The sequence below is a fragment of the Triturus cristatus genome, chromosome 11, assembly GCF_964204655.1.
Source record: "Triturus cristatus chromosome 11, aTriCri1.1, whole genome shotgun sequence".
NCBI lineage: Eukaryota > Metazoa > Chordata > Amphibia > Caudata > Salamandridae > Triturus > Triturus cristatus.
The window spans coordinates 907,535,071-907,562,353 of record NC_140594.1 but is presented as its reverse complement, the minus strand read 5'-3'; the positions used below and the strand labels follow the sequence as shown (position 1 = coordinate 907,562,353).

At 41.7% G+C, this 27,283-nt stretch overlaps 1 protein-coding gene across 2 annotated transcripts in view; it reads left to right on the top strand.

Annotated features, from left to right (window-relative positions):
* Positions 1-27,283, top strand: part of ARHGEF26 (Rho guanine nucleotide exchange factor 26) — a 380,265-nt gene that overhangs the window by 133,619 nt on the left and 219,363 nt on the right. For both annotated transcript variants that reach the window (XM_085634821.1, XM_085634822.1), the window contains exons 7-9: positions 4,819-4,971; positions 21,192-21,321; positions 24,427-24,501. In XM_085634821.1, the coding sequence (XP_085490947.1) occupies positions 4,819-4,971; positions 21,192-21,321; positions 24,427-24,501 (358 nt within the window). The remainder of the gene's footprint in view (positions 1-4,818; positions 4,972-21,191; positions 21,322-24,426; positions 24,502-27,283) is intronic.

The window sequence follows — 27,283 nt, the reverse complement described above, 5'->3', positions numbered from 1 at the left end:
AAAGATTTACAAAAACATAACAAACAAAGCATTAGCAAAAGCAAGAGGCTGGTAACCAACACCTGTTTGGTTGGCTTTTTTTAGTTCTGATGTTAGTCAAGACCTTTTGATTTTATTAAAATAATTTATATAACATATTTCATTATAGGGGTTTTCAGGCCGACTTCCTCCATTAGTTTGTTGTGTCATTCAAATTTTTCTTCTACCCACTCCAGCATGCATCTTGGGAAATCGGGTCAGCCCACTTCAGCCATGCTGCCTTTTCGCAAGCAGCATATCTACACACAACGTAGGTCCCTTCAGTGCCAGGGAATATTTTGGTGTGCTTATTGAGACAAAAAATGTTTTTGCCGTTTGCCAACTTTTTTTCAGATTGATAGCATTACCCTAAAATAGTTTTGCAAAAACTACGGGGGAACAAAATAAGAAAAGAGTCTCATAGTCCACGCCAGACCTTCTGGCTTTGACAATGCTTATCTCATCATATAATGTAATATCTGTATAACCAAAGAGGTCAGCTAGATAGCCGAATTTTTACTCTTTCAAATCTTTGTTTTCTTCTAAGAATGACATTCTTCTCCATGGTGTCCTTGATGAATCTTAGGTTTCTGTTTGTGCCTATCCCTTGAATGTGAAGTGATGTGTCTTCTGCATTCCTGCACCTAAAGAAAATAAAGAAACTGTGACACTACTCTATATGTTACATATACTTCCCTGTTTATGCTTCAGATCTTCTGCCACCTCCAGTAAAAGTCCAAAAAATAAACTAATGATGCACCATTGTAAGTTTAATGGGATTTGTATTCAGCACACTGTAAGACTGTTTCACAAGGGAGGTTTCTTCATATACTTGTAGGAAATATTTTTTTTTTACGATGAAGATTTTTCAGAGTACTCCTGGGAAGCTGAGAGAGTCACGAGTTCCTATGAGAAGCTGTGGAAAATGTTTGAGAACTTCTAATTACTTTTCTGCATGAGTAATATTACATAGTGAACAGTTGTTCATAAAAAATATCTTGCAAAGGACACATTTGACTTTAAAGCTTTTTTTTTACCCACTGGGAAAGTTCATTTCTCTGTGAAGAAATAATTATCTTTATACCTACATCTAAGTTTCTGGGAGTTCTATTCCGATTCCTACTGAGGGAAATGGATTTACTTCTGTGTTGGCTGTTTCAGGGTTAGAATGGGAAGAGAAATTGTGACTGTACACGAACAAGTACTATCGTAGATGTTACCAACATATAAGGGCGGTCATTAATCACGCACTCCATGCCCCTAATAGAAGATGTAATCATTTGAAAAATTAATTGTGAGTAAATAGTTTCAAGAGTGTCAGTTTACTTTTTGTGTATAACAAAAGTGGTTTTAAACTGGTTAAAGGATAGTTGCGCATGGAACTTTAACGTTAATGTGCAATTAGTTTTGCGATTGAGTAAAGCTTCAAACATCAAATTCATTTGTCTTTCTGATGGATTGTTTTTCATTGTGTCAAATTAAGGAGTTGTGATAGGTGCTTGCCTGGCATGTGGCTTCCTGAGCTTAAAGCAGTCTAACAGGAGAGGTCTCACCAACGTTTTCTCTCCAACACCATAATTTATTTATTGCGCTGTTTAAATCACAAATGGGCCTTGCTAGATGCCTGAAAGATAACCAAATGTAATGACAAAGCAGAGACAACAAAGCCGTAATAGATTTCGATCAACATGAATGACTATTAGACAATAGAGCAGCGGCAGCCAGAACCTGTAAGCGCTGTGGGGCGGGGCAGAGTGGGAGTGGGGTGAAGTCGACAGATGACGGAATAGGTATAATTAAATCAATGAATATATTCCTATTCTGTCGTCTTCCTCCCTCGCCACGCCCACCTCACTGCGCTTACCTGTGCCAGCCGCCACTGAACTAGAGACCTGATTCACAAAGCGCCTCTGCACTAATGGTGGAGGCCCTGCATTTGTGGGGGGAGTCTCTGCACTTGCGTCGGAATCTCTGCAATGAGAATTCTCACTGCAGCGATTCTATCCTGAGTGCAGAGACTCCCCCACAACACGAGTGCTGAGGCCCTTTGTGAATCAGACCCAAAATTCCTCTCTTCCATGGAGGTAAGTCGAGTGCTATTTGCAGAAAGTGCTCCCATCATCAGTACAGTGTGAAATAAAGGTAATACAGCTGCACAGACTAAGTTGTTCAACACACAGCTGACACAACATTTGCTGGTGCTGAGTCTGTGGTTCACCATCGGACAGAGTAGGAGATGCCAAAAACATTTATCAACTCAGTTTTACAAGCTTCAAAACAATTTAAGGCCATATGTTCAAAAAGTAAGGTTGCTAATATTGGTTTTAAATTGTGCACCAACTATTTGCAACCTGTATCTTGATTTTCTGATGCTACTTATGTACTAATAGGTTTTGTCTTAAAACCTCCAGTTGTAGAGGTTTCTGTAGTTTGTTCATACAATTTATTACTGATGTATAGTGCATAGTATGAAACACAGTGCAACGTTTTCCAGTGCCGGTCAGTGGGTCAAAAATGTATTCAGAATACATACCTAACCAATCCTTGACCTCTCTCCAGAGAGCACAGACCAATGGTCAGGTGTGCCAATTGTAATTGTGACTATATGCAAAAGTGTGTTTAGGAGGTAGGTAGTTGTCAAGGCTTTGACAGGGTGAGAGTTAAATAAAATGCAGTGTGTATAGTTCAGTGGACGCATTGTGTGTGTTGGGGGGGTTGGTGAAGTGAAAGAGATGCAAGGAAGTACCTGCAAGACAGAGTGAAAAGAGGGTGCTGAAATGGACAGAGATGAGGTCTGAGATATTCAGATTGAATATTTCAGACAGGCATGAAAAGAAAAAGAGCACAAATGCAAACCCCCAATTAGGACAAACCTCCAATCTACCCTTCAGGGAGACAGAGAAACTCTTGCCCTCCTGGTCTATTTTGGCACCATTTTGAAATCCTTGGTATCTAATGGGTGATCACCCACCATGGGATGGCTAATTGGTGGAAACCCCCCTCTGCCGGTGAAGGGGGGGGGGGCAGAAGGACTATATTGCCCTTTTTAAAATGGGATTCTGGCCGATTGTCAAAGTGGGATGTCCCTACTCCTTTTTCTGCCCCAGTGTAAAATCCCTGGTGTCTAGTGAGCTTTCCACCCCACCCTCTCAGGTGGGCATATTAGGGACAACCCCACCAATCAGGGCAAGTCTTCTATGTGCACCTAATATGCAGATAGACTGTATTACCCCTTTTGGTGTGAAGGCATAGCCCTATTTCAGGTTGTGCTGCCATTACAGTTTTTATTTTTTTAAAGGAAATTCCTCTGGTCTAGTGGGTCCTACCTACTCGGGCAAACCCTCCAGAGGAGGCAGAATAACTGTCTTTCCCCTTTTCACTGTGGGGGAATGGCACTATGTCGGGTGGGAGCTGGACTGATTTCAACTCCTGCTGTGCTGGCCTGGAAACCAGGCATGTGTTTCCTGGGTGCTAGACTGCAACTGACATCATCTGGTTGGTGACACAGTTGCATCAGTCACAGGACCCTCACATCCCCCTGAGCTGGAAACTCATCCACTCTGATTTTTAAAAAAACATTTCTGTCTGGGAAGATTTCAAGGTGAGCCTACCCCAAGGCCCCCTGACATAATTCCAAAGGTGAAGCTGTCCAATATGGAGAACTTCCTATTTGGAAATCTGTTACCACCTAATTTCAGGAGTCAATGACATTTCAGTAGTTTGCAGCTAAACATTCAAATAATGGTAGAGGGTCATTTGAGAATTTTGAGAGCTGTAGCATTTGGAACTAATTTAATATGACTAAGAAACACAGATTACTTGATTTGTTGATAATACATTATTTATTTGCAAATCACCAGCTGAGGTACTTTTTCGTGGGGGTGGCTGCACATTCCATAGAGAGTGCACTGGAAGACTCTTCTTCAAAGGTCGTTATTGATTCTATACTGTGTAGTTTAGCAGACATGCACAGTTATGTACCCATTCTGATGTATAATTTGTTTAATTAGTTCGTCAATTTAAAATGGATGCAAACTTCCTTCATGTTTACGTAATACTCATGGACATATATTTTGTTTCTCACAAGGGCATGATGATGCAGGACTGTGTTATGCCACCCAAAATGTATATTAATTGATGAAAGCTATATTTTACCAACTGAGGATTTTGAACTTTGGTCTAAAAACGTTTTTAAACCTGAATTAATGTTCATAGAGGGCAATTTAAAAATAACACATAATATGTTGGTAAATTTTCATAGGTCCACTTGTACATTTGGGCAAATGTCATTATGATGTGGGTCACAGTTATGCAAAACTTATAGTCAAAGATTCTGGACTATGCACTGCGCACTATACATTTTGTCTCAAGAGTATTGAAAGCAACCAACCTTTAGCTAATATGGAAAGAAAACAATGAATCCCCTCTTAATGTTGATTATAAATCATAAAATTTGACTAGGCATAAAGAGTGTAATACCCATCTAGATTTGCCTTCACTGTACCTTTCTTATACATTCCGTTCTATTACCTGGGCCAGATGTTCAGATCTCAAATTGTTGTTTTGAAGCTCAATAGATAGCTCTGTGAGTTGACCATTGATTTCTGAGATCTGTATGAGTCACATTTTCGAGTCCATGCAGGGATGCACACCCTTTTTTCCTTACAAGTTAAATAGATTGAGATATATAAAAGTAATAACAGTTATTTATTACTCAACTAAAGACTTAAAAGCGTGTTGAAAGAAAATATGCTTGCGTCTACTCTATGCTTGTGCTTCAGCAATCTCTTTTCATTGCAGATTTTTTAAGGAACTAGAATCCAGGCATCAGAAAAATATTTTAATAGAAGACATAAGTGATATTGTGGAGAAGCATGCGAAGTCAACTTTCGATCCGTATGTGAAGTATTGCACTAATGAAGTTTACCAACAGAGAACACTCCAGAAACTGCTGTAAGTCATGCATTAAACTAGACCAGTTATTGCTTGATTTCTTTCCTATATATAACAAGCAGTGTCATGAGCAGAGTACCAAGTGGGACAAGGGCCCGAATGCAAGTAAGGATATTGTCCCCTGCTCCCAGTTGTAGTAAAATACAGCCACAACTGGACACTGTTACCACTAACAATACCACACTCCAAACTATCTTTTTTTACATCCGAAATGCCATCTGCTCTACCAGTTATGCAAACTTCTAAAATGTTGTTTTTGCACAATTTGGGTGCATCTTTTCTTTTCAGCGGTGGACGTTCTGGTGCATACAAATAAGGGTCTTGGATACCTCATCTATGCATTTCAATCAAAGTAACCATCTCATGCTTGTTTTTTGCGGCTGATGGAGTGAACGTCCTAAGTTGATTAAGTTATTTAATTAATTAAGACATTTTACTCCCTCATGTTGCAATGTCTGTACATGACAAACAGGTGGTCAGCAGAAGGAAAATTATTTGAGAGCTATTACCTACACAGGTTTGCAATCCATGGCACTCCTATGCCTGATGTCTTCTCATTCTCAAAACAGGGCAACTTCAAGCTGGATGATAGTAAAATAAACCATGCCACTTCACCATGGAATTCGTGCATACCCATCACCAATGACATTTATAAGTCAGATCCAGGGTTTTCTTGGGACTCTTCGACATAGGACCTGATTTAGAGATTGGGGGATGGGTTACTCTGTCACAAACATGGCAGATATCCTGTCCGTCATATTACAAGTGCCATAGAATAAAATGCACTTGTAATATGGTGGGTGGCATTTGTGAAGGTTGTGATGGTGTAATCTATGTGCCAAACTGTATATGAGGCCCATGGTATCTTACAGACCCAGGACCAGAAGTATTCTTTCACTATTACTGGAAAAAATAGGGAGTGCTTGATTGCATGATTTCAAAGCTAGACAGAATGTTTTATGAATGAGGCTGTAATTGAGGGATGATTACAATCTTTGTTGGTTGAGTAAGGTGTGAGTGCAATCTCAGTTTGAGCCCTGATAAGGTACTATGTAGTAAGGTTAATTTGAAAGTGCATCTTGACATTGGACACCAAACCACCTCTTAAACAGCATCCTTTATTTGCAACATTGGGGGCCATTAAAGAGAATATCTCTTTGAAATCTATTGATATCACAGATAAATTAAACAAATTGACACCTTTCTACTAACCACCAGTTTTGATCATTTTAGCCAAGTGGCCGAGAAATATTTAATGTCGTGTCGCCAGCAAGAAATAAGTTCACTGTCTGTATGACAAAAGATGCTAAGTGGATGAATCTCAAGCTCAAAACCGACAATACAGAAGTAGTGATGTTCGGCAAGAATGCCTTACCATTGGACTCTATCTGGTGGCCAGCCAAACTCAGACCCACACCCAGGACCCACGCCAGAAACCTCGGAATAATCATCAACAGCAATCTGAACATGTCCGCACAAGTCTATGCCATCACTGCATCCTACTTCAGCACCCTGAAGATGATGAGGAATATCTTTAAATGTCTCCCAACCAACACTGGAAAAACTCACTCATACCATAGTCACCAGCAAGTTGGGCTATGGGAACACCCTGTACGCCGGGATCACCAAGCAACTCACTAACACCCTGTCCCAAAGAATAGTCTGGCACTAATCTCCCATTGTGATGTTCCTACAGTACAGGACTCAGCAGTTTCTCCCCCAAATCCAATAGAGTACCCCCTACCTCACCAGCTCAATCTCTCAATAAATCCAATAGAGCACCACCTACCTCACCACCTCAATCCCTCAAAAAGGCAACACCTGCAACTACACCATGCACTCATCATCTCCATCCCACATCCTTAGCGGAAAGCGCTCGGACCATCCAGAGCTTGTCGCCTACCCTCCTAAAAGCCCCTCGACCACCCTGCTTAGCAAAACAGTCCCTCTGGTCACCTCTCCACACATAAACGCAGCCACTAGGAGACCGAACTCCAATGCCCTTACCAGGATCCCCGATTATGCACACCAAGCCCGGATCCCTTTGTCCATTTGCCTCTAGTACACCCCACACTAACGGACCTTGAAGCTCTAAACCTCCGAACAGCCAGTCTAGCTCAGAACATCCATAACACGACTCTCGAATTGAGGAACCTCCTACTCCTTACCAAACAGTCTCTTGCTAAAATTAAGCATAGTCAAAAATCAGTACTCTACCTATAAATTAAGCCTTGGCATCACCCCCTGTCGCTGGCTAATCAACACTATCGCCCTCACAAACAACTTAAGTATCTATCAGAGGATGAAACACTAGCTCTTCTATTATCCTACGAGGAGACACCTGCCGCCTCCAATCCCCCTGACACGGAAGGCAAAACAAAATCAATACGGTCTCAATCAACACAAACAGATCTTCCATATGCAGAAACAGAGGAGTAAACAACAGTAATTTAAAATGAGTACCCTTATCCACCGCAACCCACAACATAACCCCAGGGAACTCGGCATCTCTGCTCTCTGATCTCCTTCTTAACTGCCGATCAGCAGTGAAGCATGCCTCCCACATTGCCAAACTCATCCGGAGTCAAGAAATTGACCTGGCAATCTTAACGGAATCATGGCTCCACAAAGCTTCATCACCCTGCATGGATCTACTGGTTCCTCCAAACTACAACATTGTGAGGCTTGACAGACAAATTCACAAAAGGGTAGGTATCGCTTGCATCCATTGCTTCGACCTCTCCGTTACCCAGCTCCGCTCCGACCCTCTAGACTCCTGTGAATATCTCGCACTCTCCATAAGTAACAATTCTAACCAATTGTGCAAACTGCACACCTTCTACCACCCCCCAGGTAAGAATGACCCATTCATCGACCACCTCATGGAAATCATTACAGCAAATGCCTCCCCCCACTATAATGATATATTACTAGGAGATTTTAATCTTTATTGGAATGACCTCAGTGACGTTCAGGTCAACATCCTTAAAGACTTCCTAGCTGACCAATCACTTACTCAAGCCTGCACTCTACCAGCTCACTCGAAAGGCTCCACGCTGGACTGGATCATCTCAAAGGAAATGGCGATCAGGCTAATCTCGCTCCTTGTGACTGGTCAGACCACCACGCTATTTCCTTCCAAATACTAGGCTTACCTAAGATAAGATCAAAGCAATTAGTGAAACTGAAACTATCGCTCCATGACACTAAAAGCCTAGACTACTAGAAGCTGGCAACACAATGGGAGATGGATCTCCCCACTGCCCCCAAACTCTCAACTGTCAACGAACTTACAGACCACTACAACTCAATAATGTCTGATATAATTGACTCACTAGCCAGGTTAAAACTAAAAATAACTCAGGTTAAGACAAAAATCCCTGGTTCAATGGGTCCCTAAACACCGGAAGGAGAAATTTTAGGCTACCAGAAAGGATTTGGAGACAACACCCCTCCTCTCCCCAGCTAAAACCTCTTAGAAAGACCAAAAATGCGTACAGAAAGAGCATTCTCAAGTCCAAAAAATAATTCTTCAGATTGGAACTTGAGAACGCTAGGAACAGACCTCGTAAGCTCTTTCAATTGGTAAAACAACAATCGAACAAACTGGCAAAATCCTCTAAAGAAATAACAAATTCCCCAATATGTTGCAATGAGTTCTCGTGCTTCTTCTTGGCTAAAATCAACTCTCTGGAAAACAAGCTGAATTCCGCCGCTATCGTCCTCTCACAACCCTCGGTGACACCTCCAAAGGTCGCTACACTTCCTACAGGTGGTACCCAAAAACCAAGCCCACTGAACCATCTTTAACTTATATGACGACCATATCATATCGAAAAGTCTATCGTCCATAAAACCGAACAACCACTTCAATGACACGCTCCCATCCAACTGCTTATCCCCAGCCAACAAATTTACCATACCCATCTGGACTGCAATAATCAACGCTTTGCTAATGCAAGGGTGTAGTATTCTCATGTTGTATTTTAATGTACTATGTTGTCTTGTTCCTAGCTGCTCAGCCTGTGTGAGTGTTCTGTGTGGAATGTTGGTGTGTGGGCCATTAGTGGAATGTTTGAATGACTGGTGTGAGTGATGACAGTTGGTGGATGGGGCTGAGCATCTACCAGGCTGCTCCTGGTGGGGCTGCTGATGAGAACTTAGACTGTTATACTTAGGTTTTATGCTGCTTGCTTCTTATTGCAATAAACCTACTTGAACCTCCTCATACACCGTAGACTACATTACTACATTAATTTTTGCGATGAGTTAGAGACGTCCCCACGCTTTACTGTTGATCTGAAGAACACTGAAGATGACTTCTACAAACAGACAACAGGGTAGGAAGAAGTTACAAGCTACAAGTCTCACAAGTGCAGACAACACGAAAAAGCAGCAAGTCTGCGTCACAGAAAAAAGGAGCAACACAGAAACAAAAGAAGCTAAAACAAAATGAAGGAAAATGGAACAGCACGTCTTGCAGCCCCTTCAGTGTCCATTAAAGCAGGCGGCCCCAACCCAAGCGTGCTGTAAGCTGTGTTTGTGGCCACATCATCAAGAACTGCACTTTCAAGTAAAGTAAGCCTCTACGCTTTTTTCACGGACATTGCGCACAGTGTATTTCACATTTACATTTTATCACCAATAAGCCGTACAAACTCAAGTTTGTGCTACATGCGAGGTGCCTGTTCAATATGTTTGCGTGCCCCAGGCAACTTGCACCTGGAGACCCTTGGTGTCTACAAAATGATTTCTGCCTGCACTGAAGCAGAGGTCCCTACACTCTGGGACTTGCACAGAAACACACTTAAATGTGCGCAAACAGAATCACATGGACTTTTGGAATGCAATTATGAGCTGCAGGGTGTCTTTTCACTAGCTGTGGCTGGCAGAATTGTAACAAGTGTGAAGGTGTGCTTCTGGCCACACAGCAGCGGTGTCTTTGGAGCCCCTGGGGGCAAAGAGAGGTGAGACATTATTTGTGAAAGTCACATTTGTATTTAACGCTTCTACAACCTCTGAGGTGCGTTTTTACTAATTGAGGCAAACGGAACAGGTGAGACATTTTTCGTCTTTCATTGTTGGAGTCTCTTTAGCATCTTTTCCGGTTTAACCCCCCCTTGTTTTAAAAAAAAAATGGAGGCGAGAGTCATATTCAGCGCGTGCACCTACCTAAGTCCTGCTGCCTTCCTCGGTTCCTCTGTGACGCTTCATCTTCTTTGTGAGATTGTTAGCTGCTTACAACGTTTGGGAGCATCTACACGCCGGGATCCGCCCAGTGTGATGTGAAATGCGTGCCGCCATCTTAGGGTTGACGGTGGTTCATATTAAGTATTGGTGCATCGTTTGTTTCCACGAGGTCATTGTGAACTGATGGTTCAATGTGCGGTGGACAGTGCACACTACTTCGAGTTCCAGTGGTGAGTGGCAGTTTTTTTTTTTTTCTTTCTTTTTTCTGCCATCTGGTGACAACATCAGCTTGTCTGGTTACCGTTCTACAAGAAGTTCAGAAGTTCAGAAACAGGCAGACTCTTTCAGCAATCACGCCAACATCCAGGAGACCTGGACCTATTACAACAGCTCCGTAATGAAAGACGGAGGCTACCACCCCTAGCCGCACCTTACCACCGGAAGATCACACTGTTGTTTTTGGCCCTAAGATTTGGAGAAATACCAACGCTAGACCTCATGCCAAAATAAGGGACATTTTAGTTATCTGTGCGGAAAGCTTGTTTTTTAGACATCAGGGTAACGATCGATTCCTGTTTAGTCACTTTTTATCTAACATAGATTAGTGTTTGGTATCCCAATTAAAATCTCTAGGAAGGAAAGTTGAAGAAAGCAAAGGGTATGTAGTGTGAAGATTTGAGGTTGTACTAGTTGTATGACATACCCGCTTTTTATCTGTTTTACTTCTTATTTGTTATGTATCTTTTAACCGTGTGATTTTGTTTATGGTTTTAATTGATTAATAAACTAATAATGTACCTACAAGAAGTTCTTCACACTTGACCTCGCTGTGTGCTTATAGCTGTACTACAATCCCGGTGACAAGCACACCACGTTCTTTTGTCTGCCTGTGCATTTTGCTTCAAAGCTTGTCCAAGTTCCGATTGCCGATGTATCTGTGTCTGGAGCTCACAATTCTCATTTGGACAAACTTTATTGGTCATACATTTGTCTCTATGGTTTAAGTATTTACCTGAAACGGGCATAACATGTCTAGTTCACATCTGTGAAGTGTCTCATATTCTAGTCAAATGGAACTTTTTGGTGATCTCAACGACGTTAATTTAACATGTTTCTGATGATGGTGCACATGCTGAGAGTGTGCCCAGGGTTCCGCTACTTGGGTGAGAAATCTCTCACCGGCATGGTAGAAAAAGTTTTAAATCGCTCGGCGGCATACTACAGTATTTGTCCAGTATAATCGTTTTAGTGATGCCACAGTTTGCCAATGTGTAAAGTGTTTGCATTATTTAGAAACTTTGGGTCTTAGTCCCATACCTACATTTTTTTGACATTGTGCCCTTACAAGAGGGTTGACTTAAGGGTTTTGTTCTCCTTTTTATCACAAAGTTTGTAGTTTACATTCTATTATTTGGTTGCAAGGGTTCTACACCTTGTGTGCGTAAGCCACCATGTGCCGCATGTTCAATTTGGTTGCAACGATTCTACACCTTGTGTGTGTAAGCCACCATATGCCACACGTTCAATTTTTGTTGCAAAGATTTTATACCTTGTGTGCATGAGCCACCATGTGCCGCACTTTCAATTTGGTTGCAAGGGTTCTACATCTTATGTGCATAAGCCGCCATTGATGAACGTTCAATATTTGTTGCAAGGCTTTTATACCTTGTGTGCATAAGCCACCATTGTGCCGCACGTTCGTTTTGTTGTAGTGAGTGTTTTTCACTACATTTCTCTGGGTTTTTGTCCCTTGGGTCCCTTACTTTGGGGCTGGTAATTGGGTTTTAGTCCCTTTTTCCACATGACTTTTGTCCTCTCATGGTGTGTATACACGTTGTCCCTTGTTTGAGGGTGGGCAGGAATTTGGGTTTCTGTTTTTTTCCACACGTCTTGTCTCCTCACATGGGGAGCATACTTACTGAATCTCATTTTCTTTCTTTGATTAGAGGAGGGGGATGGGTAATCTATTGTGTAGTCCCTATCCCTCTCATGATGTGGTGTTGCCGTCATCCCTGGGTTACGGACTTTTGTCTTATCTTGTACTTTGATGTTTATAGTTTTCCTAAGTGGTTTTCATTATTCTTCTGTTCTATAGGAAAGAGATTCTGTAGTAGTCTTATGTCGTATTTTAATGTACTATGTTGTCTTGTTCCTAGCTGCTCAGCCTGTGTGAGTGTTCTGTGCGGAATGTTGGTGTGTGGGCCATGAGTGGAATATTTGAGTGACTGGTGTGAGTGATGACAGTTGGTGGATGGGGCTGAGCAGCTAGCAGGCTGCTACTGGTGGGGCTGCTGATGAGAACTTATAGACTGTTATACATAGGTTTTATGCTACTTGCTTCTTATTTCAATAAACCTACTTGAACCTCATCATACAGCGTGGACTACATTAATGCAAGGGTCCATACCAGACTCTCTAAAAGCTGGTCAATTCATCCCCATTCTAAAAATTCTAAAAAAACCCTCACTGAATCCTGCTGAACTGGACAATTTCAGACCAATATCTAATATTCCTCTACTGGCGAAATTACTTGAGAAATGTGTGCAACACTAACTTAGCCAACACATCCCCACATTCAACCTGCTAGATGAATGCCAGCCTGGTTTCAGGCCAGATCACAGTACTGAAACTACTATTCTCCATATAGTAGATGATGCCCTCCAACCTCTAGATCAAGGCTAAACATGTCTATTAATTCTTTTGGATCTATCTTTGGCGTTCGATACAGTAAACAATGAAAAGCCACTAGAACATCTGGAAAATAGGATGGGACTAGGGGAAGCCGTTCTCGAGTGGTTCAAATCCTTCCTACAGAACCCCTCGCAGAGATTCTTAGTTAATTGTAATCTATCCTCCCGATTATGGTTGGTGTCCCCCAAGGTTTAACTCTCTCCCCAACTCTTTTTAAGCTCTATTTGAAATCATTAGCTGAAATTCTATGTATCGTCAACATCTCTTGCCACATGTAAGCAGACAACATCAAAATTTCATCCCTAGAGGAGATCAAAACAATGAATGAAAATCCGAAACTGACTGTTCAATGGCTTGCTAGCAACCAAGCTCAAACTTAATGCACAAAAAAACAAATTCTTACTAGTTTCCCATCCAAAAAGGTCCCCTGACATACTTAAATGGACCAACTCGATCACCGGGCTGCACTGCACCCACACCATAGTGGATTCAGCCAAAGCAATAGGAATCACACTGGACAAAAACCTGAATATGCTAGCCCACATCAACATGCTGGCCAAAAATGCCAGGTTTCACCTGAGCTACCTGAGAAATCTCAAACCATTCTTACATGCATTGGATCTAAAAATGGCAGTTTAAGCTTTAGTTATCTCTAGGATTGAATATGGATGCTCAACCTTATCTGGTCTACCCAAGATCTCAACGCCTCCTCTAAAAGCCTGTCTTAACACAGCCGCAAGACTCCTAACAGGCTCAAACCAATTTGACCACTGTTAGAACTGGGGGTCTCTAGTTGGCAGTGGTATGTACCTTAGACCAAATAGGGACCCTTGCTTCTAAGTCAGGGATTACACTACTGGATAACCCCTGCCTACCCCCTTGGTAGCTTGGCACGAGCAGACAGGCTTATCTCAGAGGCAGTGTGTTAAGCATTTGTGAACACATACAGTAATACAGTGAAAACACTACAGATGGATACCACACAGGTTTTAGAAAAATAAGTATTCTTTATATAGACTTAACACAAGACCACAAGCTACAATAATCCACAATACTGTACTCAAAATTGACTTAAAGATGGTAGAATTAGCTTAGTTCAAGTTGTTGGTAAATGCGACACAGTTCTCACAAAAGTACCTGGATGAATAACGCAAAATAAACAAAAGGCTTGCAGTGTTGGAGATGCGTTGGTTCCTTGCTTCAGGGGAGACAATGCGTTGCGCCTCACTGCTTGCGCAGAGTAGGAGATGCGTCTTGATCCTTACTGGAGAGGAGGTGATGCGTAGATTCTCGTGCTGCAGCCCGGTTGCGATGCGGCAAGATGGCGCCTTGTGGCGATGCGACAATCTGGTGCAATGCGATAAGATGGCACCCTTGATGCGACGACGTTGAGATGATGCGATATGCCCTGGCAGCCTTGCGGCGACTCTGTACTTTGGAGCCGCGACAGGCCCTGCGACACGCTTCTCCGATGATGCGACGGCAACCCTCACGGTTGCGACGCACTTCTCCGGTGATGCAACAGCAGACAGCTGTGACGAAGGCACGCTTCTGGGTAATGCGGCGGTGGCACTCTTCTCCGGCGATACGATGACTACAGCTGCGGCGGCGACACGCTTCTTCTCGTTGCATCGCGCTTCCAGCTCCCTGTGACACGCAGGCTTCTGCAGAGAGTATTCCCAGCAAGGAAATTCAGGGGGGAGCTGGTGGTGAAGTCTGTTGTCCCTGAGACTTCAGCAGGAGGCAAGCACAAGTTCAAGCCCTTAGATAAATATTCTGCAAGATGATGAAGTACACACAAAGTTCGTTCTACTCTCCTTGGCACTGAAGACACCACTGTAGGCCAGCACACTGGCAGGGGGCAGTCCACTCCCACAGCTTCCTTTGGTTCTTCTCCTTTGCAGAGGTTTCTTCTTGTTGTTCCAGAAGTGATCTAAAGTCTTGGGGTCTGGGTCCCCATATTTATACTACTTTTCTCTTTGTTCTCTGAAGGCAGAGAGGCCTTTGCCTAGTCCAAATAGTTCTGATCAGTCCTGGAGCACTTTGTTTACCTGACTCCTTCTTTCCTTTTAGAGTGCAGGGCAGAGACATCAGACACACCACAGGAGGTGGAGCCAGCATTGTGGAGGGAAGGCACTGCCCTATTCAGGTCCCAGGTGCAACTCCTCCCACCCATCTACATGCAGATCTTCCTATTCAGCCCTGTGCTGACTCACCCTCTCCCCTGGAATCCCCAGCCCCTGTCACTCACAGAACCAGACACACAATACACAACCTAGCAGAGGCAGGCTTGGACAGTTAAGCAAAAAAATACCTACTTTCTAAAAGTGGTATTTTCAAACACAGAATGTTAAAACCAACTTCACTAAAAGATGTATTTTATCATTCTGAGTTCAGGCATACTAAACTAGAATTTCTGCCATGTTCCCTGAGTCAGTTAGGATTATAAGATGTAATAATCAAACTACCCATTCTGATCTATGGGGAACAGATAGCCTTGCAATTGTGAAAAACGAAAATGGCTGTAATTCACTATTAGGACATGCCACACACACCAGGGCATGTCCTACCTTATACTTACAATGCACCCTGCCCTTGGGCCTACCATAGGGGTGTCTGATATGAAGATAAGGGAAGGTTTAGGGACTGGCAAGTGGGTGCACTTGCCCAGTCAGCATAGCAGTACCAGACTGCACATAGGCTCTGCAATGGCAGACCTGAGACACACTTTACAAGCTGCTTCTGTGGGTGGCACAACCAGTGCTGCAAGCCCACCAGCAGCATTTGATTTACAAGCCCTGGGCACCCCTGGTGCACTGTACTAGGGTCTGACAGGTAAATCAAATAACCCAATGATGGAGTCACTAATCAATGCATCAATTTAACATAGGGAGCACTTGCACTGTGGCATTTAATAGCAGTGGCACAGTGCCCAAAGCATCTAAACCAGCAAGACATATCAAAAACAGAGGAGCCAACCAGAAAAGATGGAAGGGAGACTCACGCCAATGGTACCAGGTCTAACAACCACATTTCACCACTCCTGGAGGCGCTAAACTGGCTTCTGTACAAAGCCAGAATCCAACTCAAACTGGCCTGTACCACTCACAAAGCGGTCCTTCTAAGTCTCCTGCGTATCTTGCTCACAAAATCGTGGTTTCCAGAGAAGGCAGGCATTCCCGGTGTGCCAGGGATTTTGTGTTGAAACCACCTCTCTTCCGGCAGAAGAAAACATACAACAGAGCTTTCTCAGGGGCGTACCCAGAATCTGGAGCTCGTTGCCACCCTATATCAAAAGAATACCAGCTTTATCAAGATTCAAAAAGGAAGCGAAGTCTTTCCTAATGGGAGAATTCCTACCTTAAACTCTCTCAGTGCTTCTACAGTTTCAGCAGCCCAGCGATTTGCTATTCTTCTGTAGTTGAACTCTACCAGGGTTAGCAGATTTTGATCTCATAAATATAAACCAGTTGATTCCTTTTTCATTGGCATTGCTTACCACTCTTCATTATTTTCACCTCACTGTCATTTTAAGGGGCAAAGGCTGGTGTTGTGCAGTCTTCCTCTGCTCCTGCCAACGTCCTCTTTCTATCTCCCCAACTGTACTCTTGATCGCCACTCCTACTCCTTGTAAATAGCATGTTATCTCTGCACTGTGTTCTCATGATCGCCTGCTCCAATCTTGTATTTAACCTGTTATTGCTGAATCTTGTAAATAACTTCCTATCACTGTAAAGTGCTCTGATACCCTAATGGGTCACGTTCGCGCTATACAAAACACTAAATCAATAAATAAATACTTGAAGACTACAAACCATCCAGAATTTTGCAGCCAGACTCCTCTTCAACACTCCCACAGAGAACTCACATTACACCACACCTCAGTAAACTACACTGGCTTCCGATACACAAAAGCACTCAATTTAAACCACTCACACACACATTCAAGGCACTACACAACTCAGGCCCCACCTATCTGAACAGTCGCATTCCCCTCAACCAAGCACCCAGACACGTCCACAGGACTCCTACTCGCACACATCCCATGTATATACAGAACCAGGTCAGGCATTCTTTTGCATGACTCCTAAAGTGTTGAATGACTTCCCACTCTACATCAGATTCTCTTCCTCTCTTCTTGAATTCCGCAAGAATTTGAAGGTCTGGCTTTTCAAATAACCAATCCACAATAGGAAGGGCTAGGCATACACACCTGCTCAGCGCCAGGATACTCTTGAGGGTTATAGTGCGCTTTACAAATAGAATCAACTTAACAAATACACATAACATAACCAGCATGAGAACTGCTGGTCCCAAAAAGATGAGTTTGCTTCTATAATTATTAATCTGGTACAAATGAAAGTGGCTACAGTACTAATGACCAAAACTTTTCCTAGAAAAGGTAAACTATACTATCCTTCCAAGACCTGCCATGCAAGCTCTTTTTACAATGACAAATTGAACTAAAGCAAAAAAGAACTGTTGCAAAGAGGTTCATGCAACATTGCTACACTTATGTGCATGTCCGGTTGCACGCCCTCTATTTCAAATTCAAGTCCCTGGATACAATGAATTGGCCTTGGTGGATATATTGGATAAACTTATAGTTCTCAACTTTTCAACTGTGTTTGGTGTGATACAGTAGGCAATTAGTAGATGGACAACTAGCTGGAAGGGTGTAACAGCAATTTAAACACAGAATTCCATCAAAACCAATATTCTACCTACAATTGCAGATGATGGATTAATGCACCCCACAATTCACTGTGCTTCAGGAGTCCTGCCTTTCTCCACTCCTCTTTGAGAATTATATGTGTAGGTGTTAAAACACCACAATTTGGTTTTACAGATGTAAAACAATTATATACAGCTGGCAGTATGTCGAAATGGTGGAAGCAGAAAATCCACAAACAGGAGACTCGCCACCATTAAGACAGTAAATGAATGTCTTTGTGATTAATAGTTTTAATACAAGCCTCCTGATGTGCCATTAATTGAGCTCAAACTGAGGTCATTTTAGGCACATCACCAAACCTGGGAGCCCAGTGGACTTTGCTTTCTCGCAGCTTCAACCTCAGCTGGCTCTCTTGGCAACTAATGAGGTTAAATATTTGGCAGAACTTATTGACTAGAAACTAACTGGAGGAACACTGGTTGAGTAAGGAGGGAAAACATGCACTTTCTAAGTAGAACATCTGAAGAAAAGTTTAACTTTAGTTATAAAAGCATTGATCATGCATGGTCTTCCTTAAGGCAATTTATTGTCTCTGATCCAGATATCCACAATCACACCTATTCCCTCCTATCGATTATAACCATACATCATTACAGCTAAGTGGCAAAAAGGGAGTTGGGTTATTTGTTTTCTTTTATTTCAAACCATCATCCCATGTCTCAAGTTTCAAGTTTATTTTTATTAGCAGAGTTACTTAAAACCATTCCTACAGAATATATCGATAAAAACGTTCATTATAAATTGCGACTTTAGGAGAAAAGTAAAAAAGGAGTTTAGTAAAAATCAGTTAATCTGTAGTTTCAAAGGGGCATATGTATCAACATCACCATTTGCGATTCTCAAATAGCGATTTTTAAAGAATCGCTATTTGAGAATTGCAAAACGGGATGTATTTAAAAAATTGCAAACTTTTTGCGATTTCTTAAAATTCCTTAATTGCGATTAGCAAATTGCAAAATAGCAATTAAGGAATACCTGCCCATTCATTTCTATGGGCCAGGAGACCCATAGGAATGAATGGGAAGTAATTCTCAAATAGCGAATCGCAATTTGCTAATCGCAATTTGAGAATAATTTCAAAGGTGCAAGAGTGTCATGATGACACCCTGATGCACCCCTGAAATGAGCGTGTGTGTGCATATGGCACACATACATGCCCTAAGGGCATGTATGAGCGCCACGTGGCACTTTGTAAAATTCAAAAAAGTGCATTTTGAAAGGAAATCGCAAATTACCACCAACTGGAGGTTGGTGGTAATTTGCGATTTCTTAAGGATAATTCGCACAACTTGGGTGCTTTTTACATATCATTTAAGAAATCGCAATTTGCGATTTCTTAAATGCTTACGCAAAATTAAGAAATCGCTAAATTAGCAATTCCTTAATTTTGCGATGGGATTTGGCTCATACATCCCGATTACCGATTTTTTACTCGCAAACGCTGTTATTTTGCGAATCGCAGCGTTTGCGATTAAAAAAATCGTTTGATACATATGCCCCAAAGTGATTTGTAGTAAACGATTTGTTAACTTAGCAACTTTTACCACTTTTGCGTTTAGGCAGTAATATTGCTCTGCTCGATGTTAGTGCTGGGATGTTCCTGTCGCAATTGTGGCATTTTCTTCTCCACCTGCCTCAAGAACTTTGCCAGGCGACAGTTCAGCTGTGGGTCCTCTGGAGCAAAACATGCCAGCACCGCTTGTCTTTGTGTGCGAATGCCTCCATGATTAAAAAGTTGTTTAAAAAGTTGTTTTCGTTCTTGTGTCAGTTCTTTACAAATGAGGAGAAGGTGCTACATGTCTTCCTGCGCTGTGCCACACAAATGGCAGGTGTAAGCATGTTGGTTTTCAGCCAGTGCATAAAGTGCTTTGTGCATGGTAGCAAGCCAAGTCGGTACTTTATAAATTGGATTTTGGCAGATCTAGCAAACCCCAGCGCTACGTATTTTTGAGCAACTGGGGTAGGATATGTGCTCAGAGTCATCCAGCCATGTGTCCTTTTAGATAAGGCTGGTTTGTCCTCAATCCAGGATAGGCGCTTTTATGTTTTCCATTAAAAAAAAATTAAAAGACAGTGATTGGTAGGTGTTTCCCAGAGCTCGGTTAGCCCCAGGGTGGTCAGACTTGCTTGTAGATATTTTGCAGCAGCTGATGACATTTTATATTGTCCTTCTAACCACAAGCACTAATTCAGAGTTCCTGGTTTGATTTCCGTACTATGTCCCAAAAAATGGCAATCGCACCTTGACTTGCAAGGGTCTGTTTTCCAATAATAAAAGCAATACTTTTGTACAAATTCTTGATTGCCCTTCTTTGAAATAGGACAATCAGTAAGGCTTCCTAAGACCACAACATCAACCGCCAATTTGGAGCCCAAAGATGAGTTCTCACCTTGCATGTTTACAGCCATTTTTCAACAGGCACCTGCAAAGCCGTACCACAACTGTTATTCAGAGAGTGAATGCCTGCCTCCAGGGCATAACATATTCAAGTCTACTGCTAGCAAGATGCGCATTGGAGAGAGATTTCCCATGCACGGGTAATTCTGTTGTACATTACTCAACAGATGTTGTTGATGAGAATGAGCTCTGGATGGAACATTGCTCTGTTCAGCAGCGTAGGATATTGGCTTGTTAAGTATCTTCCCTCCTTAAACCACTGAAACAGGTAACCTTGAAGGCTAATATGATAGCTTGGGACTGCCACAAGGACTTCTCTACCCTGTGCTTGAGGGGAGTGCAGAACCCTGAGACCCAAAGCCCCCAATGAAGGATCATAAATACAGCTTCATTTTCCTACAAAAAAATATCGGAGTTTTCCCTAATAATCCCACCACATCTGGGCAATAACACATGCAAAAACAACAGATTGATGTGGGGGAACAAATCATACAGGATTCCGGTTGAAAAATGAATGAATTAATCCCTACCTTTGGGTAACTTAGTCCTCACCTATATCTATTTGCATAATTGTGAGTTCACGAACCAACTCCAAACCAAGGTATCAAAAGTTATCTATCTTAGAAATGCATATTCAAAAGCAAAGCATTCGTAAAATATTGCATTACACATCTACCATTCCTGTCCACACGTTCATTGTACAGATCGGTTGCAAAACAGAGGTCACAGTTCATAAGCGATCCGCATTAGAGGCCCTCGAAAGTCCAAATGTGTGTATCCAGTTCTAATATGTGCAATAATGGTCAGTCACACTCCTCCAGTCTGCAAGGTCGGCACGTTTCGCCCCAATGGTTCAGGCCTCATCAGGACATGGGTAAAGGAAAAGAAGCACCGTGTCTATGTGATTAAACCCGACCTGGGGTTGTTCTTGAGTGGAGTTGACACAAGAACAATATGTGTGGATCGAGAGGTCCCGCAGGTTTACGTCTCGGGGCAAAGAATTGTGTCCAATTGGGTACCAAATACCCCCACGTTCAAATAAGTCTCTGGAGCGTACTTCATGTGAATGGATCACTGTGCTAGAAACAGTTGGGTTTCTGTACCTCGTTCCTCTCTCATTGTTTAAAGTAGCTTGCAAATATTTTAGTTGTTAAATCGTGTTAAATTAAGCTGTAAATTAATTTTCGATTTCTGATTGCTTTTCAGTTCCACAAACGCATCCTTTAAAGAGGTTCTGTCTGGGATAGAGTCCAATGAAGCCTGCAGAAATCTCCCTATGATCTCCTTCCTCATTTTGCCAATGCAGAGGGTCACGCGGCTTCCTCTACTAATGGATGTAAGAGTTGTTTATTTTTTCTTACCCGTGATGTTGCTTTTGAAGTTTGCTAGTTTCTTCTTCCTGAAATAGATTTATAAACAACATGATTGGTTTACATTAGTTTACATGAGAACATGGGCATAGACTTTACTTACAAACTGCTGCAATTGTGTTTTATGACTATGACTCAACCACTGTTTGTGTTGGTTGCCATGGTGGAGTCAGCATGTCCTCAAGTCAGAGCATTTGTTTGTATGCTAACCCGTGATGGTTGAACATAAAGCATTCTCTATTTTTGAATGTTATACTGTTCACATTGTTGGCAATAAAAATATCACATGAGACCTTTATGGCACACTGCTGATATATCATCAATCCACCACAAAGTGATACATTGTCCTTTAGTTTGGTTTGACTAATGAAAAACCAACACAATAATTATCACTGCATATTGTTTTTCAAGGTCCATGGATGGGAATTTGATTTTGTTGTGTTGACACTTATTCTTTGTTTTTCAAAATTGCCTAGCGTGCATTGATGACTACGTTGCAGTGGTAATGGTCTGTAGAAAATCCGCTGCCTTGAATAATATATAAAAAACATAATTATAATAATGATAATTATTGTCATCATCACAGTAGTACATCGGAAGTGTATTCATTAAATGTATTCTAACATTGATATGGATTGTACTAACGATATGTACTTGTGTCCAGTAATACACAAGCAGGAAAATAGGAAAAAGGATGTCTGTGCCTTCTATTGACCTAGACTAAAACCCCCAGAAGTCATATTAATCTGACTTCAGCTTTATTATTCCTGTGTACATCGAACAGGAAGCTACTTCCTGTACACTCTACTGACATACCTTAACTAATCATCCCTCAGACTTTAGTCCCAGGAAAGACAAGAAGTGTCCCACAGAGAAGACATTGTACCTCTATAGTTATGAGTGAGGCACATACGCCATAGGATATGCAGTAATTTCTTGCATTAAAAACTACAAACCTTTTTACAGATCTGTGACCAAATGAGGCAGATACTTTTGTGATCTGTGCCTGGTTTTTAGTTCCAAATTTGCAAGAGATTGGCCAAGGCGATCAAAAGTTATTCTGTTCTGCTGAATGCTGTTTAGAATTGTTCATTAATTTGCTAACTAGGTACAGAGCAAATCACTATTCAGTTAAAATCAGCAAACCTGTGAAAGGAGATATCTGTCATAAACTGGAAATCATAATTTTACGAAATTAGGATATCTAAGTGAACATCCACATATTTATGTGGAAATATCCGCATACCCATTTGACCTTTTTTCTAGGTTAGCTCATCATGAAGTAGATAAAATGAAAGAAAATAAGTGAAAAGGGTAGCTAATCGTGAAAAATGTTTTGGGAACGTCCACAAAGTAAGAACTGTATGGGTTTTCCAGGAAGGTTCCAACTCCGTTGTTGTGTTTCGATTTAGACGCCTGTACATAGGTTTCCCTGAATCATGTCCTTATATAGGCACAATTCGCATTGCCCTTATTTAGGCATAGAATCCCAGTCCTTATTTAGGCATTAGCCATGCAATCCAAATACAGGTATGGTCACCTACATCCGTCCATCCCATGTCACAACGAGTTCTTAGAAACCAGACCCTTAAGCCGTAGGGACTTTCCCTAGCTAGGATTATTGATTTCTCCAAGAACTCATCTATTATGCATGAACTACTATTCCTTAGGGGTTTATCCATGACGTCTTCCTCTGCCAGACTTTACGTCAATGCTAGCATTCCTAAACACCTTCCAGGTATAAATATACCTTCCCTTACCATGGCAAACCACGGCACGGCTCGGCACATCTTGACTGCATGGTTCGCCACGGCAAGTTCGGAAGAGACCATATCCTGGCCTGACGCACTGACCAGACGCTGTCATCCCTGCTCACAGAGAATCCAGCTTCCAGTGTTCTGACTCCCTTCGCGGGGTGTTAGAGTTTGAGACCCACAAAGAGATTCCCACCTCTCTCATTCTAAATGTATGGAGCTGACTAGAACCTAGAGGGACTCTTGGCATACAAACTTAGTATATACCATACTATAGAAAACAGCACCTATTTTTACCTCACACTACACTTAGGTTAGGTACACCGGGGTAGGACTATTTAGACGCATCAGACGAGTATACACTTTTTAGCCTGTGTTATTTATGTATGTATATATGAATATATGTCATAGCTAAAAGACAATGCTATTGCAGTATTATTTCTTCTTACTGCTTACGCTGTGCATATTACATCTTGCCTACTGTCTAATGATTGTAACAGCTCATATCTCTTACACGAGAAACAAGACTGTTCAATAAATCCTATTATTGAAAAGCCCGTCTATCTATTTCTGTGTAACTCTGGAGAAATTAAGCATGCACGATTGACTGAGTGAAACTGTTATCTATTGTTTCCACAATTCTGAGACGCGTTCTGATTCTAAGGGAAACAAAGTTGTCATGTTTATGCGGTTGTCAAAAACGAATCCCTTCTGGTTCATTCGAGACGTTTCTAGTGACCTCTGAGTTAGCTGGTGCACACACAAGTAATTAAGTCTAATGTACTCGGTAGGAGCATACTGATCTTAGTCCTATGCAAAAACTATAGTAAATATTATTCCAATGTGCAGAGCCTATAAGGGAAATAGGAACTACACTTCCATCCCGTAAACACTTTAAATGCACAGCAACAAAGGGATGACTTGAATTTGTTTGGCATGTAGGAAAGGGGAAGGAAAGTGCCAAACATGCATGAGGGTGTAAGGGAAAATAATTTACCACAGGAGAAATTATTTCGCATGTTGAGAAAATAAATTCGACCTAGTGCACTGTCCCATGTAATCCAAAGCAACAGATTTTCCTTGGATTAAAATCTCTCTATTGTTGGGCCATCTCTTCACTGTGTGCTTACTTATAGAAAATGATGAACAGCATAGATGTGTAGGACCTACTCCAGAAACAAAAAGTTGTGTGAGTGAGAAGAAAATTATAACATTAATCCAAGATTAGACCTATAGCTACCCCTGTACATTAATTAACAAATGGCTGCTACAGACTCTGACTACCTCTGAATTAATTTAAATGGTTATTTATTTTAGACCATTTGTCAGAAAACCGCTAAAGATTCGCCGAAGTATGAAACCTGCAAGCAAGCCCTGAAAGAAGTGAGCAAGGTAGGTCATTAGTACGTTAAATCCACATTCAGGATACATATTGGAGTCTCTGTACAAAGCCCAGCAGAACTTATTTCATATTCAAGATTTCTTCTTAAAATGCATTCATTATGTATTAATTTGCCTCACAATCGCAAAAGTTGTGTCATTATGCCGCAGTCATTAGACACCTTGGGGGATATTTACAAGTAAATGGTGCAGTGCGGTGATTCACACAATTTAGCAGGGCTGTGTCATTTCAAAAAACGCAGGGATGAACCGTATTTACAAGAATACGGTGCACCTGTGTTTTCCCTTGCGCTAAAAAAAGCTGCCTAGCGCCAACACAGACACTTTTGCACCATAGTGCAAGGGTGCCTGCATTGCAGGGAATGATTAAAGGGACTCCTTCCTGCACAAAAGGCAATTTGCTCTTTCTAAAAGTATTTCTCCTCGTTGCGCTAATCTTACGCCTGCTATTCCATGGAAATAGTATTTGGCGCTGCCTCAGATTTACAGATCCTTGTAAATCTGGGGCAGCATCAAAATGTAATGGGTGTTGCGGTGGAACACCCACAGCAACACCCATTCCATGCCCCTTTCACACAGATAACTGGGTGAAAGGGGACGATATAAAGTGACTTAACGCCGCTTTCTAAATATGGAGCAGGGCATTGCGCCACCGGAACATCAGAAAAAGTGACACTCTGGTGGCGCAATCCTCTTGCAAATATGCCCCCAAATGTGATATTTTTCCGGCAACATTTTAATATTAGAAAGTGGTCCCTGAGAAGAACAAATAAGAGTGTGTAATGTACACTTCTTTGTGAGTTTTCCATGCGGATTGAAGGAAAAACTAGCGTGAATAGGATGGAATGGAATTACAGAATGTTTAGCTAAGTCAAAGTCAAAAAGTTGACTTCTGAACACAATTCCTTGATTATTTAAGGGGGCAAGCTAAATATTATTTTTAGTGGAGCTTTTATTCACATTAACAGCATTTTTCTTTTATTGTTAACATAAATGGAATCCACCTCATAGCTACTGAAAATTAAGGTTTTGTCTTAGGTGATAGTTTCTCATGTATTTTCGTTGATGATTCCAAATGGAATAATTCTAAGAGATGGAGTTATTTAAATTAACTCACTGTACCTTATTATTTATCAAACAAGTACTTGTATGAAAGAGCGTTAATTTGAGTATAATATGTTTTGGTGGGCATGCCAGCTATAAGTTATGGTCACTCTTAAATCCAATTACCAATGCAACAAACTCCGCACAATGAGAAGAATTTTCTGTGTTTCAAAATAAGTGAAATACATAGATGAAGTCAGTAGAATGGAAATATCTAAATTATTATTGTTCTCAATCTCTTCACTAACAATTGCACAATATTAACAGAACTATGGAGTTCATAAATGTACAGTAAATCTAAACATTCAATTAACATTCAGGCAAAGGGCCTTGTTTAGATTTTGGTGGAATGTGATCCTCACTGAACCCAGGGTTCTCCAACCAATTTAGAAGAGAAGGAACCATTAGGTTTCTGATGACGGAGCCTCATATGAATTTTGAAACTTAAGACCCAGTGGCTGATCTGCAAAGGACTGCCAATTTGGTACATAGGACAGCCTATCATATTTAGGGCAGACCTTTAGATGTACATTTTTCCTTCCTGAGACCACCATGCAAGGCATGAAAATGCTCTGTGGCCACTATGTGCAGGGCCATTGATTTTTTTTTGTACTTCAAAAAAATCAAACACTTGCTTTTTAGGTTTGCTTCTCAAATTTAAAAATATGCTTATTGACGCACAAGACGTGATGGCTTGCTGGTTCTCAGCTTTAATGAAAGTGCTCTAGTCAGATCAGCAGTTATAATTAATATTATAAATATCAACAATATTATTGCAGGCTAGCTTCTTCAGATAGTGTTTCGGTCCTAACCCTTAAGAAATCAAATTTTCCCCAGAATATCTGTTTTGGAATTTAGTTTTTTTCTATGGAGCATTGAATAAATCTATAACTATTTAAAGAACTTCAGCAAGATCTGATCTCTTGGGACTGAGACATGCTAGTCTGCATATACTACAGCCTTCAAGGCCCATCAGTGTCAGGGCTGCTCTGTAGCTGTAGATGTTGCTCTGTCCTCATATCCAAAGGTGGAGCCCAGCTCCATAAGGCTGTGAATTGCACACAGCCCTCAAGCCCGCCTGTTTGATCCTGCTGTCTAGCTCACCAGGGGCCTTATTATACCTAGTGTCCCGGGGCGCAACAGGAATTAGTGCCCACTTTGCATGCCCTGGGGTACTTTGTTATTACAGAAGGGGCCTCAGATGCTTGTTCGGCCTCTTCTGTAATATTGAAAGCGCTGGTGCATATACAGTGCCAGCGCTTTCCAAAGACGGTGTTCCACCATTTGCATGAGGGCATGGCCCCATGCAAATTAGGGAATCCCTTTGCCTCTGTGCCCACACTGTATTATAGACATGAGCGCAGAGGCAAATAAGGTGTTGGGCATACTGACAGAGCACCAGTTAAAAGGTCGAGCACTGTCAGTGCCCCCCCTAATAGCATCTCTCTGGAGGGGCGAAAGGGGGTCCTCTGGACCTCCCAGACATTTTCTTGCAGGCAAGTGCAGTCACGCACTGCATCAACAAACCAATCCGAGCACTCAGGTATAATAGATGATTGTTTTTTTATTTCCCCAATACATTGTGCAGAGCGCCTAATGTTCCTTTATTGACCTGGTTACCAAATTGTATGCTAGCAGTCACTCACTGCACCCATCTGAAAGAGGATCT